Source organism: Bufo bufo, chromosome 3 (genome assembly GCF_905171765.1).
Source record: "Bufo bufo chromosome 3, aBufBuf1.1, whole genome shotgun sequence".
In the NCBI taxonomy this organism is placed as follows: Eukaryota; Metazoa; Chordata; class Amphibia; order Anura; family Bufonidae; genus Bufo; species Bufo bufo.
In genome coordinates, this window is record NC_053391.1 from 549,311,156 (window position 1) to 549,326,742 (window position 15,587).

Here is a 15,587-nt window from a genome sequence, read left to right on the forward strand (position 1 = left end):
TGTCCGAAAAATTGGTTCGGACCCTTAATAAATGTGGTACAAGACACCTGCACCAGAATTCTAGCACCTATCTGCTCCTATGATTATACAGCAAAATCTTATGAACAGATCAGGGTACTGTAAATGAAAGGCTATGGGTAACAACAAAATGATGGTGTAAATGTGCTCATTATTGGGGAGATTTATGAAAACTGGTATAAAGAAAGACTGGCTTAGTTGCCTGTAGCAGCCAATCAGATTTGAAAAATGAAATGTGGAATCTGATTGGTTGCTATGGGCAGCTAAGCCCTTTTTCCTTTTTACCAGTTTTGATAAATCTCCCCCAATGACTGGAGTGATTTTAGGCCTCGAGCATGGGTCTTTCCAGTGATATTTGCACTGCTTATACATGTGTATTTAAATTTTTTGAATTGAACCATCCAGGATCACTTCTACTTTGCAGTAACATCTTCTATACACGCACAGTAGACAGACCGTTTAGAGTGCATGGGGCAAATAATCGATCATTATTGGCCATGGGCACAGGACAGTTTCAGCCCCTAACTAGTACCATATCAATTTTTAAACGGCCCGATGCACACATAATGGGGAACGAGGAATTGTTACTACGATTATTTGTTCCCGAACCAGTTTAAAAATTTGTCGGCCGCACATCCCTAGTTAAAACAGAGTGTTGTGCTGCTGACAAATGACGATTTTGGGTGCCGTATGAAAGATGTGATCAGATGATACATTGGCTTGTTTGTTGGGTGATTAGCTCCACACTTACATGTAACAGTGATCAGGAACAAGCGTTTTTTCATTTACGATCATTGGGCCGTGTATAATGTAGAGGGAAGAAAGGTCTGTAAATGTTGGAATAAACTTAAGGGATCGCATAAAGACCAAAACACCCCACAGACGGTCCATTTCCTGAACTCACTTTCTGCTAAGATTGGTCAACATTGCATCGGAGCCCGATGAATACTTGATATGTTATCTGTTTCAGAATATGTAAATACCACTTGTAGCAACATTTACCACAGGCATTACTGCCCAGGCCGACAGTTAATGATTCAGTATTGGGACGAGCGATGACATTAGCGATTGCTCCTCCCCATACACTGAGGAGATCACTGCATGTGATTGCAGTGGTCTCCTCCACTGACGAGCAGGCGATTGCCAGGAAGGAACGCTTCCTTCCCAACAAATGTCTACCTCAGTGTTCCCCAACTCTAGTCTTCAGGACCCACCTGCCGATCATGTTTTCAAGATTTCCTTAGTATTGAGCAGGTGATATAATTAGTGTCAATGCATCAGGACTTATCACGGGTATTTATTCTGTGGGACATTCTGAAATCATGACCGGCGAGTGGGCCCTGAAGACTGGAGTTGGGGAACACTAGACTAACTGATCGCCTGGTGTAATATAGCCCTTACACATCTCCCCCAGCTTGAAGGTTCCTCCTTGCCATTTCCAAGGAGATCCCTGACAAAAATGAATTTGACCTTTGTGGCATGACTTTTTAAGACATTTGATGAGGTACAGGATACATTTATTATGATAATGAGGAGCTATAGCAATGTCTGATAAATCCTTTGCAGGCACACACATATTTTATTTGTCTTTTCGCGCACCAGTCTTAATGTTTTACTTTTGGCGTGTTACTGCTGAGTGCTGACTCCTTTTTCCCCTCATCATTAAGTAATTCAGTTTTAGATGGCAAGGTGCTGCCTGGGAGCAGATAAGACTTCTTCTTCTTCTTCACCGCATTCACACTTCCTTGCATTTCCTTTGCTTTGTGAACGTTGGAAATATTCTCCTGTTTGGAGGTGAGTGTAATAATCACATTTAATGACTTCTGCAGCTGGTGAATGTAGTCTAGTATTATGTCCTCTCTGTCTTGAGAAGTAGCTGAGATTCTCACTAGTTTGTGGATTTTGTTTAAAAGGCGGAAGATTTCAAGTTTTTTAGAAGAACAATAGAGCTCAGTCTCACCAGTGCTCCACTTCTCTTTGGAAGCTATTTCAGGATCTTTCAACTACAAAGAAAGAAAAAAGATGAGGCATTTTAGTACAGGGTTGGGTTTCTTTCTAATTGCCTGAAACCTGCTATGAGCATGTACTGTATCTGTTTATTAATGTTTCGTGGCAAGTAGCACCACATGCTATATTACAGAGGTACTATATATACCTCAGAGGCACATGGTATCCGGAACCAACCTAGCGATGATTTAGTGCATGGCTGTTTTAGGAGGGTTTGTTATGCAAACCAGCCAAGCCCTGTCTCATCAACCTATCTGTGGTCTTGGATGCCGAGCCAGTCAGGTTTCTGGCTCAGTGTCCAATCTCAGAACTGGGGGAGGGTGGGTTAAGACTGGCATTTGCTGTTTATCTTTGCCTGTGATTTTGTTCTTGGCTTCTGTTAGTTCTGTCTGCTCAGAACTATGCTACATCTGTTGGACTTTCCTGTGTACTAACTTTGGTTGTCTCTAGAGTAACCCTTTGTCTACTGATCTGGCTGCAATTGTCTCTCCTTGTGAACTGACTTTGGCTTGTCTCTGGATAAGCTCCTTGACTAAAGATTTGGCTTGGACTCTGGCTTCTACACCTCTGGTGCTACTACTTGGCATCTGATAGGTCTGCCACCTGTGAGCTTGCACCTATTTACTGCTGCCATACTCTGTAGATGTAACAGGCCCCGCAACAGGTTCTGGTGAACACATGGGATAGCCTTAGATCTACTAACTCAAGTGGTGAAGGAAGATGGCACATTTAGAATTTTCTGGCGGAGGTCTCAAACACTGACACTGCATTCTTCATCATCTCTGTCCTAAAACATCAGGTACGGTATGCAGGTATGGTTTTCTCGTGAGAATAAGTTAAAAATTTTAAAATTATAATAATTTTTATAGTAAAAGGGTAGTGAAGGGCACTCAAATTATTGGAGAAGTATGGACTGGATCGCAATTATAATTACTATAACAGTTTATTAAATAAAGGTAGGAAAAATGTAGTCAGAATAAAATAAGTAGCATGTAAAATCATATAAAATCACATCAGGAACAACACTTAAAGGGTTTCTGTCACCCCACAAAACTAATTTTTTTTTTTTTGGATAGTTATATTCCTTATAGCGCGATATAGGAGAATATAATAGTCTTACTTACTTTCATGCGGCCGATTCTTTAGAAAACGAAGTTTTATAATATGTAAATCAGGGCTCTACCAGCAAGTAGGGCGTCTACTTGCTGGTAGCCGCAGCAGAAAACCGCCCCCTCGCCGTGTTGATTGACAGGGCCAGCCGTGATCTCCTCCTCCGGCCGGCCCTGTCAGTATTTCAAAAATCGCGCGCCTCTGATCATTCGGCGCAGGCGCTCTGAGATGAGGAGGCTCGTCTCCTCAGCACTCCCTCAGTGCGCCTGCGCCGATGACATCACCGAAAGAGAAGACGTCATCGGCGCAGGCGCACTGAGGGAGTGCTGAGGAGACGAGCCTCCTCATCTCAGAGCGCCTGCGCCGAATGACCAGAGGCGTGCGATTTTTGAAATACTGACAGGGCCGGCCGGAGGAGGAGATCACGGCTGGCCCTGTCAATCAACACGGGAGGGGGTGGTTTTCTGCTGCGGCTACCAGCAAGTAGACGCCCTACTTGCTGGTAGAGCCCTGATTTACATATTATAAAACTTCGTTTTCTAAAGAATCGGCCGCATGAAAGTAAGTAAGACTATTATATTCTCCTATATCGCGCTATAAGGAATATAACTATCCAAAAAAAAAAAAAAAGAGTTTTGTGGGGTGACAGAAACCCTTTAAATCCCTTAGGAGATTCGGTAAAAAGTAATAGTATATAAGTTAGGTGATCACCTGTAGATAATTGGCTTGTTTAAAATTGGCTGGGTAAAAATATCTCTATTTTTCCATAGAAACAAAGCTGGGAGTTAATGGCAACAACTCAAGTGCCTATATGGATGGTGAGTTGCAGCTAAGTAAAAATGTGGCTGTATAAAAAATGTATGACAGCCAATTAGCTAATTATATTATTCCATTGTTTCCCAGCTGTGTAATAATAACAATAGTACAATAACAATGACACAGTATCTAAACTTATATGATGGTATCAATAAAGCTGCCAGATAGTCCAGACTTTGATCTCCTTTGTGGAGTTAGGATTCCATGTAAGAGTTTGTATCTGGTCAGAGAGGTCTATTATACCTACTGAGTCTTTTTCTTATAATTAGAGATATTATTGTCCAGAGTCATAAGTTATGCCCCTTATAGTGTAATGGTCAATGGTAACATTAGGGATTGTACGTGACCGCTCCCAGTAGGATCTGGTTTTGTCCCGTGCTATTAGACTTTTCCTGCCATTCATCAGTGCAGGGCACACTATGAACAGCACAGGCAGCGCATTGAATGTAGGCAGGCTATTATAGCTAAATGATAAAGTACATGGAAGATATACTATATTGGACTGTTGTATTCAGGGTAAATTGCCGTGTTGGCACTTTACGATAAATAAGTGGGTTTTGGGTTACAGTTTGGGCACTCTGTCTTAAAAAGGTTAACCATCACTGGTCTAGGGGCTCACATAGTTTTTCCACCTGCACTGTGAATGTTTACATGGTGTGTTCAATAAAAACATGATAACATTTAATTCTTTGTGTGTTATTAGTTTAAGCAGACTGTGATTGTCTATTGTTGTTACTTAGATGAAGATCAGATCACATTTTATGACCAATTTGTGCAGAAATCCATATCATTCAAAGGGTTCACATAATTTTTCTCGCAACTGTAAGCTTAGCTACTGTGTCATTGTTATTGTACTATTGTTATTATTACACAGCTGGGAAACAATGGAATAATAGAATAATTTTTTATATATATATATATATATATATAATATATATATATATATATATATATTCCATATAGGCACTTGAGTTGTTGCCATTAACTCCCAGCTTTGTTTCTATGGGGAAATAGAGAGATTTTTACCCAGCCAATTTTAAACAAGCCAATTATCTACAGCTGATCACCTAACATATACTATTACTTTTTATCGAATCTCCTAAGGGATTTAAGTGTTGTTACTGATGTGATTTTATATGATTTTACATGCTACATATTTTATTCTGACTTAATTTTTCCTACATTTTTCTTTCCTTTATTTAACCACTTCCCATCTGGGCCATTTGCCCCCTTCCTGACCAGGCCAAATTTTGCAAAACTGACATATCTCACTTTATGTGGTAATAACTTTGGAACGCCTTTATTTATCCAAGTCATTCAGAGATTGTTTTCTCGTGACACATTGTACTTCATGATAATCATAAATTTGAGTCAAAATATTTCACCTTTATTTATGAAAAAATCCCAAATTTACCCAAAAATTTGAAAAATTCACAATTTTCTAAATTTCAATTTCTCTGCTTTCAAAACAGAAAGTGATACCTCATAAAATATTTATTATTTAACATTCCCCATATGTCTACTTTATGTTGGCATCATTTTGGAAATGTCATTTTATTTTTTTAGGACGTTAGAAGGCTTAGAAGTTTAGAAGCAATTCTTCAAATTTATAAGAAAATTGCCAAAACCCACTTTATAAGGACCAGTTCAGGTCTGAAGTCACTTTGTGGGGCCTACATAGTGGATACCCCCATAAATGACCCCATTGTAGAAACTACACCCCTCAAGGTATTCAAAACCGATTTTACAAACTTTGTTAACCCTTTAGGCGTTCCACAAGAATTAAAGGAAAATGGAGATCAAATTTTTAAATTTCACTTTTTGGGCAGATTTTCCATTTTAATCCAATTTTTTCTTTAACACATCGATGGTTAACAGCCAAACAAAACTCAATATTTATTACCCAGATTCTGCGGTTTACAGAAACACCCCACATGTGGTCATAAACTGCTGTATGGGCACACGGCAGGGCGCAGAAGAAAAGGAACTCCACATGGTTTTTAGATGCCATGTCCCATTTGAAGCCCCCTGATGCACCCTTACAGTAGAAACTTCCAAGAAGTGACCCCATTTTGGAAACTAGGGGATAAGGTGCTAGTTTTATTAGTACTATTTTTGGGCACATATGATTTTTTGATCATTCATTATAACACTTTATGGGGCAAGGTGACCAAAAAATTGTTTTTTTTAGCACAGTTTCTATTTATTTATTTTTACAGTGTTCACCTGAGGGGTTCAGTCAAGTGACATTTTTATAGAGCAGATCGTTACGGACGTGGCGATACCTAATATGTATACTTTTTCTCATTTATTAAAGTTTTACACAATAATAGCATTTTTGAAACAAAAAAATTATGTTTTAATGTGTCCATGTTCTGAGAGCTATAGTTTTTTTTATTTTTTGAGAGATTTTCTTATGTAGGGGCTCATTTTTTGCAGGATGAGGTGACGGTTTTATTGGTACCATTTTGTGGGACATACGCGTTTTTGATCACTTGGTGTTGCACCTTTTGTGATGCAAGGTGACAAAAATTGCTTGTTTTGACACAGTTTATTTATTTATTTTTTTACGGTGTTCACCCGAGGGGTTAGGTCATGTGATATTTTTATAGAGCTGTTTTTTACGGACGCGGCAATACCTAATATGTATACTTTTTTTTATTTTTTCTATTTTTAAATTTTTTTTTTCATTCCTTACTTGGGGACTTTTTTTTTTTTACATGTGAAACTTTTTTTTATTTTTTTATTTTCAACCTTTTATTTTTATTTTTTTTATTTTACACTTTTCGTCCCCCATAAGGTCATACAAGACCTCTGGGGGACATTTACTTCACTTTTATTTTATTTTTTTCACAGTTGATTTCTCCTGTAACTGGGGCTGACATAGTAGCCCCAGTTACAGGACAAATGCACCCCTAGAGAGGCTGTACAGCAGCAATCCAGCGCTGTACAGCCTCAGAGCAGGGCTGATCGAGGTCTCTGAGAGACCTCACACAGCTCCTGCACACTCCGGTCACGGCGGTCACATGACCGCCGGGCCGGAACAGGAAGCGCACAGCGCTTCCTTCTCTGCAGACACAGCGCTCGGTGAGCGCTGTGTATGCAGCGATCTAGAAGGCAGGGACACCTGGGCACTGTCCCTGCCTTGTCTTAGGGTTGCCCTGCTGTCACTGACAGCGGGCAACCCGATCAGCAGCTGCACGATTAGCGTGCAGCTGCACTTTCTGAACGGACGTTCTGGAACGTCCGTTCAGAAATAGACGTCCACCCATAGGACGTTTATATCCTATGGGCGGACGTGAAGCGGTTAATAAGCTGTTATAATAATTATAATTGCTATCCAGTCCATACTTCTCTAAAAATTTGAGTGCCCTCCACTACTCTTTTACTATAAAAAGAGCACCTACTCCAAGGTCTGAAACGGGTGAGCCACTGATACTATGATACTATGGTAAAATTATAATAATACCAAATATAATATAAAATGCAAGTTTTTCCATAATATTGAGCCAGTATGAATTGCTGCAAATACTACTATTATTATTAGTAGTAGTAGTAATATGTCTATATTACAGGGTGGCCCATGAAAAAGTACCCTGCTTCCAATATCTCCAAATCAAACTGCCTAATAGTAAATCTGTCTTAGTTGTCCATGTCAACCAATCAGAGCTCAGCTTTCAATTTTTCAGAGCCGTGTAGGAGCTGAAAGCTGAGCTCTGATTGGGCAACTATGCTATGGGCAACTAAGACAGATTTACTATTAGGCAGTTTGATTTGGAGATATTGGAGACGGGCTACTTTTTCATGGCCCACCCTGTACTAATATTATTACTACTAATAGATATTTTAGTTGGCTTAGTCCACACTGAAGAAAAGGAGAAATGACTTACCAGAAGTTTAGACCCAACGTTAAAGATAATCTTCTCTTTGTCTTTTGTGAATGACAGATAGACTTGATGCTGTTTTAACATTTTAACTTCCATGTTGGAATTAAGCATAAAGGTGATTGGTTGGAAAGGAGGCGCATGTACGTGCTGGCTGAAATTCCACCAAGTCCAGTGTTTCTTCTGGGCCCCATTCTCGTCAAAGTAAGAGCCACCACATGGATCTAATACAGTCCTTTAGCAGAAAGTTCAAATATGAATAAAAATTAAATACAAAACTTTATTTTTAATTTTTTAAAGTCCATCTATAAGATGTATAAACATGTGTATTCCAGAAATCAGCTTGCAGGGCTCAAAGGAATTTAAATGGGTCATCCTCTTTGGACAATACCTTTTTGTTAGAAGGTTCCCTCATGGGGTAGCCATTTTCTGGGTCACGCAATGATCAAATATGGGACACTTTCACATGGTCAACATTTGTCATCTGTATTTGTAAGTCAAAACCAGTAGTGGATCCAACACACAGAAGAGTCACAAATCTTTCCTATATGGTTTTTATTTTTAAGCTTCACACCCTGTCTTAGCTTCCAAGTACTGATTAGAAATACTGACCAAATACTGATCTTGTAAAAGTGGCCATAGTCTGCTGAGCAACCTATAAACAAGTGTTCAATTTCCCTACAGTACTACCACAGGGAAAATTAAGCATTACATTGTGTCCACTGAAACTATCTGTAGCTGCTTTTGCAGACTATTAGATGGTGTTCCTGTACAACTGAACCCCATCTGGGACCTCAAGAAGTATGGTACATGAAAAATGAATTTCTATACTAGACAACTCCATTGTCATGTCAGTGTGTTCACAGAATACAAGCTTCCATTTATGGCAGTCTTTATTCTGTCTATGGAGCAGACATCTCTGTGTGGTTTACCTGCTTTATTACAGGATCACTGTTGGTTTAGATAGATGCTATTTATGCCTAATATATTGATGGACACCGGTTTACTTAAGGTGGACATTCTGTTTAACTCAAACAGTTTTCATGAAAAGGCAGTGAACAGTGCAGCCCTGTACTCCACCCGCACCATTGTCCCCTATCTACATGCACGATCCAACTTAAGTGACGGCCCACAACTGGACAACAGTCACTTCTTAGCTAAGTGGAGGTGCCTAAACCAAAATGGGAAAAGAGTAGTAAGACAAAGGTGAAAACCAGACAGGTAAACCCAGGACTGAATCAGAATCCAAAATCTGATAAAAATACACAGCAAAGTGAAACCAGGAGAAAACCGTCAAAGACAAAGTCAGCAGGCAAAGGCAAGGTCAAAACAAACAGAGTCAAAAACCAGGAGGTCACATCAGAGGCTTAATAAGTAATCAGAGGCAATGTCAAAGAAACAGGCAAAAGCCAGTGATCCAGAGAAGCAAACACACAACTAGCTAGTGAGGCTTAGAAAACCAATCACAGGCAATGTGGCCAGCAGTTGCCTATTTAAATAGCCCGTCCTCAGCGACCATGTGATGCCGGCACTCGCCACTGGAGCGCAGACAGGTAAGTGCGTGACAACAGCAAGCTATAAGGATCCTAAATGCATCTACATGTATACAATTCTGCAATTGCTCATCTTAGAGAAAGGACAATGTTTAATATCCTTAACATGAACTCACAGACAAAATGCATATATGAAAAATATTGCTTTGCCTTAAGGCTTTTAAGTCTTGGTCCTTGGCAATTAATGATTGTTTTGCACTCATTGAAAAACCAAGTCCAGGCATCTACACAACGATGTGTGATGATAAATCCCCCTCATTTGTAGCAGTAATGTGTTAATAAGGAGCACACACAAGTATCATTAGTATGCCACAACCAAACAGTGACAGAAGGCTTCTATTAAATGGAAGAATAAAAGATTGCTTCCATGCTATTAGCAATGCAAAGAGGACTTCCTTATCTACTCAGGGTCAAGCTGAGATAAATATATTTTGCGGGCCCTGTTCTTGTCAGCATTGACATAGTGATTTCTATTAGAAAAACTATTAAAATAGAACTCGGAGAATGGAATCACCATTCTGGTGGACTCTATTGAAATAGGTATAGGCAACCAATTTAGCAATGTAATTGGCTTCACTTGAAAGATTCAATTACTTTGAAATTGCTCATCCAATGGATACATCTGAGCAAAGCATGTCACATTGACAAGCCTCCTCTAATTTCAATTTTTACTGATAGGTGCTAATTGTTTTACAAGCCTTGGTGTGTTTACTGATATCTATACCTTCCCAATAAGATAAGCAGTGCTCACCTACAGCAATATGATGAGGGATCACAAGAAGTGGCATATTGGGAATTCATTTGGTAAAACGAAAAAGATAGTGAAAGCCACTTGATAGAGTGTGGAGCATCAAGATAAACAGGGAACATTTCCTCTAATTCTGCAACTTGATTGTTTGTAATTTCCAAAATTGTGAAACTGCTTCAATTAGCAATAAAAACTTTCAGGATCCAACACATGGGAACCATTGTACACCGTTAATGATCTGGTGAGGTAAACAGGCCTTCAATCTGTGCAGTTATGGACTATTTTCCATCAAGTCATAAAAAATAAAGGTTGTATGAGTCATACACAATGTGATCCAATGTAACATTAGTACAGAGTAATGGTACGTTTTATGGCAGTCTATAGTCTGTGAATGGCATTCAGGCAGTAGACTATCATAAAACAGTCTATAGATGTTGATGGGTCTGTAGGGCATCTGAAATTCCCCATAGCTCTGCTTGCTGTTGTCGATAAAGGAAATTATACTGTTAATGTGATTATACTGATGTGAGGTTATAGACTTGAAACTTTACAAGGGAATCTCAAATTCACAACAGAAACATGTCTGCATTTGGCACCTAGGTTAGAGGTGGGAACAGCAGCCTTCTAATGAAAACACTTTGTGCTTCCTCATAACATGAGGTTGTTCCCCGTGACAGATAGTCTTTAACCTGATAAGGATTCAGCAGATATATATACGGTATCAATCTACAGTATATTACATTTATATACAATTTATGTATGAAACTTAAAAATGTTTATTGAAAAAACAAAACAGATTTTGCCATTTGTTTCATCAAGTCTATTTTATTTTTCACCATAAATGCACTAAATTTATTTGAAGGGGTTTTATGATCTAGTGATCTAATATACAGAAGGCATGTTATGCCAAAATATGACTAAACATGCAAAGTAAATCAAAAGTTTTGAAAATATTTTTTATTTATTTGACTTTTTTGTTCTTCCTCTGCCTAAACATTAACTTAGATATAGCAAATGTAAATAGCATATGCCTTAATATCACAGCTATTTCTATAGGGGAATACAAATTGGGCTATTACAGTAATGTTCAAGAAATGAATGCGTTTAAAAAAAGCAAAAAATAATAATAATAAAAAATCACAAAATCATTATAAAAACTTTTATTTCCATAAATGCACATGCACTGGAAATACTTCACATTCAATTCTAAATGAAACCAATAACAACATTTTTTTCCAGTTTGTGTTAATCAGTTACAGAAAGTAAAGAAAAGGGAATATAAATAAAAAAATAGCAGTCCCAACATTTTTCTTTAAAAACTCAAAAATTTTATTTAGAAACTAAAGAAATATTTACTTTTATTTACTGCACTTTACTTTTAATTACTGAACTAATATTTAGTGGCAGAACCATTGTTTCTGAGAATTACTTGACATCTGTCTTGCATGGGAGTCGACCAACTTCCGGCACATCTCAATAGGTAATCCAGTCCAGGACGATTGGACTACGTTCCACAGTCCTGCTGTCATGAAAAGGTAGGGATAAGTGCAGCCCTAAACTCCACCCACTCCTCTGTCCATACCTACTTGCACGGTCCGTCCTAACCGACGGGGTACAACTGGGTGGCAGTCCCTAGCTTATGTACGTGCAGGGGCCTAAAGGAAGAAAATTACGAGGGAAGAAAACAAAAGACAAAGACAGAACAAACAGAAGCGCAAAGTTTCCCAGGCTGGGAAAGAACCATGGCAGGAACAACTGGAAGCTGAAGACAAGAGCCAGGAGGTAACACAGGCACAAAGGGGTAATACAAGATCGAAGTCAATATAAGCTGAGGTCATGAGCCAAGAGATCGCGTCAGTACAAGGGGTAACAACAGGTCAAGGCCAAATACAAGCAGAAGTCAAACAAACGAAGTCACACATGCAGAGAACGCTAGTGAGGTAAAAAGACCAATCACAGGCAACCTGTGGCCAGCAGGTTACCTGTTCAAATAGGTCTAATTGATGGTTCATGTGACGTGGCCAGCGTCACCTGACCCATGTCCAGCAGATCTAAACACCTGAGTGCCAACTCATTGCCATCGGCGCTCAATTCCCCCCTTCACCCCGCTCATTGTCTAGGGGATTAAGGATGCCGGCAACGCTGAGGAGGCGTGCGTGGCCGGGTCCTCCCTGGCCCCTTGTTACTATGGAGACGAGGACGCCGGCCGCGTCCTCGCTCCTCCTCAGGGATGGGATGCCGGTGGCGCTGCAGGGAACGAGCGCGTCGCCGGCTCCCTGTTACACCTGTATTTTTGGGGTTTGCGCCATTTCTCTTTGGGCCACTCAATGTGTTCCTTGGCATATTTTCACCTATTCAGAACGTATCCTTTTTTTCAACAGCAGGACATTGCGGGGAGTTCTTCCTGGTAACTTGGCTTCACTGAAGCGTCTTCTGATTGTAGCAGTACTCACCTGGTAACTTCACATCTTCTTTGATCTTTCTGGAGGTGATCATTGACTGAGCGTTTGCAATTTTTACTATTCTTTGATCCATTTGAACAGTAGTTCTCTGCTTCCTTCCGCATCTTTCAGGTCTTGGTTGCCACTTCGAGGTATTTGAGATAATTTTAGATGAGCATCTTATATTTTGCTGCACTTCTCTATATCTATTTCCCTCTCCAATCAACTTTCTAATCAAATTATGTTTTGAATCAGAACAATGTCTGGAACGAGCCATGTTCCCCAGTATTTCCGATGGAAATGCACTATAGCCAACATGTGAAACATTTGCCACCCTCCTACCTTAAATATGGGCCAAAAACCCTTTCCATTATGATTCAATTACTCAGAATGAGCGTCATGCATGTCCTAATTGTTAGGTCTATTTTTTTTTCTATTACTCTACTACACTTACAAGTAAATTATTTGTTATGTAGAAATATCTCTTCTAAAAGAAAAGAGGTGATTTATTGGCTATTTCTTTAACACTACTGTAGATCACTGAAATGTCTCAACGGTGCTCTTCAAATGTCACATTCCATTAAATCGGTTTTCTGAGGGAATACTTTTATTTATTTATCCAACCACTGCTGGTACAAAGCTGGTCCAGTCCCCACTGCTCTCCAATTCTTACTCCCAACTCAACACATAGAAAGTGGCTAGAAATTCCCCAGAAGTCACTCACCATAGCCAATGACTGGCTGAACAGGCATTTCCAGCCATTTCATGTGTGTCAGTGGACACTAATACAGATTATACTCAGTACTTTTTTGATCAGATTTTCACACTTTACCTCTAGCTTTAATACAAGAAAAAAACAAAAAATCAATCTAAACGTAAAAGCACTGGAGCAGTATGTAAAAAGGAAAAATTTGGCATCTGAATATATAAAGCCAGGCTGCATGAAATGGACTTATCTCACATCCAAGAGGCTTGACTTGCAAAAGGATGTGAGATGACTGAACACTGACAAGTGATTTTCAACTCATTAGTGAAGGTCAACCTTACTGCAGACCCTGGCCTCTTATCTTAAATGAATCCGTAAGTAAAGGATGCTATGGATATTGATTTCTGAGTGTGTGCATTTCTGATAATTCTACAATACAACAGGATCACTGTTCCCTTAGTGAAAACTCCTCATTTAAAATCTGCCTTTAAAGCCTTAGTTGCACAAATTTACAAATGTATGATCCATTTATCATTTACAAATGATCAAAACGTTATAGCCATAAAAAGATAATGTAGACTCTGAAAGTAAAAGTAGTTTCTGGGGAATTGTAAGTTCATGAAATAAAAAGAACAACATAACACAAAAAAAATTCATTTATACATTTTTCACTTTATAAACTTTCAGTCTTTTAAGATACTTTTAAATGTGTTCAGATGCTGACACACGTGAAGAAACAATATGCAAAGCTTAGTAACAAAGATTATTATTTTTTGTTATTTTATATAGGTAACTAAATAAGTGACATTTTAAAGGTTTTTTTCAGGCTTCTGATATTGGTAACCCATCCTCAGGATAGGTCATTAATATTTAATCGGTGAGGGAACGATACTCCGCACCACCACTGATCAGTTGATCACTGATTGAAGTGAATGGGAGCTGAGCTGCAGTAACCCGGCATGGCCACTACATTTTAAATGGGGCTGCGCTTCCTGTTCTATTCAAAGCGCTAGTTCCCACATTTGAGGCTGCAGGAAACAGCTGATGAAGGGGAGGTCAGGGTGTTATGCTGAGGATAGGTCATTAATATCAGGAGCCTGGAAAACCCCTTTAACATTTTCAATAGAGAGTTCCTTCTAAAAAAAAAAATTCTTAATTTTTTTTATATTGTAGCAGTCAAATGTACAATGTCAAAGGGGTTGGCCTATCTGAAGAACCCTTGCCCATACACTGTAGGACACCTTAACATACAAGGATGGGGCTCCATCACTTGGGACCCACACTATGGCTAAGAATAGTGATTTTAAGCCATGCTTCACACTCTAGAGGTCTGTAGAACAATTCTGCTAGACATCAGAAGTCAAGGACTGTATTGTTATGTCATACAGTCACTTGGTAGACACATTTGTTAATTCTTTCCAAACTCATATAGCTACATTGAAGTGCGCTAGAGATTCCAAATGTATCCATACTGATTGCATTGCTTATCAAAGAACTGTATCCCCATTAATATATAAAAGCTACAACAGCACTTTCTGATGGCCAGCAGTGGAAGTTGAGTAAATGCTGAATTTTGACAGTAACAGTCCCAGCAATCCATTAAGAACTTAACCCCTTAAGGACTCAGCCCTATTTCACCTTAAGGACTTGGCCATTTTTTGCAAATCTGACCAGTGTCACTTTAAGTGCTGATAACTTTAAAACGCTTTGACTTATCCAGGCCATTCTGAGATTGTTTTTTCGTCACATATTGTACTTCATGACACTAGTAAAATGAAGTAAAAAAAAATCATTTTTATTTATAAAAAAAATACCAAATTTACCAAAAATTTGTAAAAAATTGCAAATTTCCAAGTTTCAATTTCTCTACTTTTATAATACATAGTAATACCTCCAAAAATAGTTATTACTTTACATTACCCATATGTCTACTTCATGTTTGGATCAATTTGGGAATGATATTTTATTTTTGGGAGATGTTACAAGGCTTAGAAGTTTAGAAGAAAATCTTAAAATTTTTCAGAAATTTTCAAAAACCCACTTTTTAGGGACCAGTTCAGGTCTGAAGTCACTTTGTGAGGCTTACATAATAGAAACCACCCAAAAATGACCCTATTCTAGAAACTACACCCCTCAAGGTATTCAAAACTGATTTTTACAAACTTTGTTAACCCTTTAGGTGTTGCACAAGAGTTATTGGCAAATGGAGATGAAATTTGAGAATTAAAATGTTTTGGCAAATTTTCCATTTTAATCCATTTTTTCCAGTAACAAAGCAAGGGTTAACAGCCAAACAAAATGCTA

At 38.8% G+C, this 15,587-nt stretch overlaps 1 protein-coding gene across 1 annotated transcript in view; it reads right to left on the reverse strand.

The window, feature by feature from the left end:
• Positions 1–247: 247 nt before the first annotated feature.
• ERICH6B (glutamate rich 6B) overlaps positions 248–15,587 on the reverse strand; it is a 300,307-nt gene continuing 284,967 nt past the window's right edge. The window contains exons 11-12 of the mRNA XM_040425440.1: positions 7,842–8,070; positions 248–2,021 (exon numbers count right to left, since the gene is read on the reverse strand). Coding sequence (XP_040281374.1) covers positions 1,623–2,021; positions 7,842–8,070 — 628 coding nt within the window. The 3' untranslated portion in view covers positions 248–1,622. The remainder of the gene's footprint in view (positions 2,022–7,841; positions 8,071–15,587) is intronic.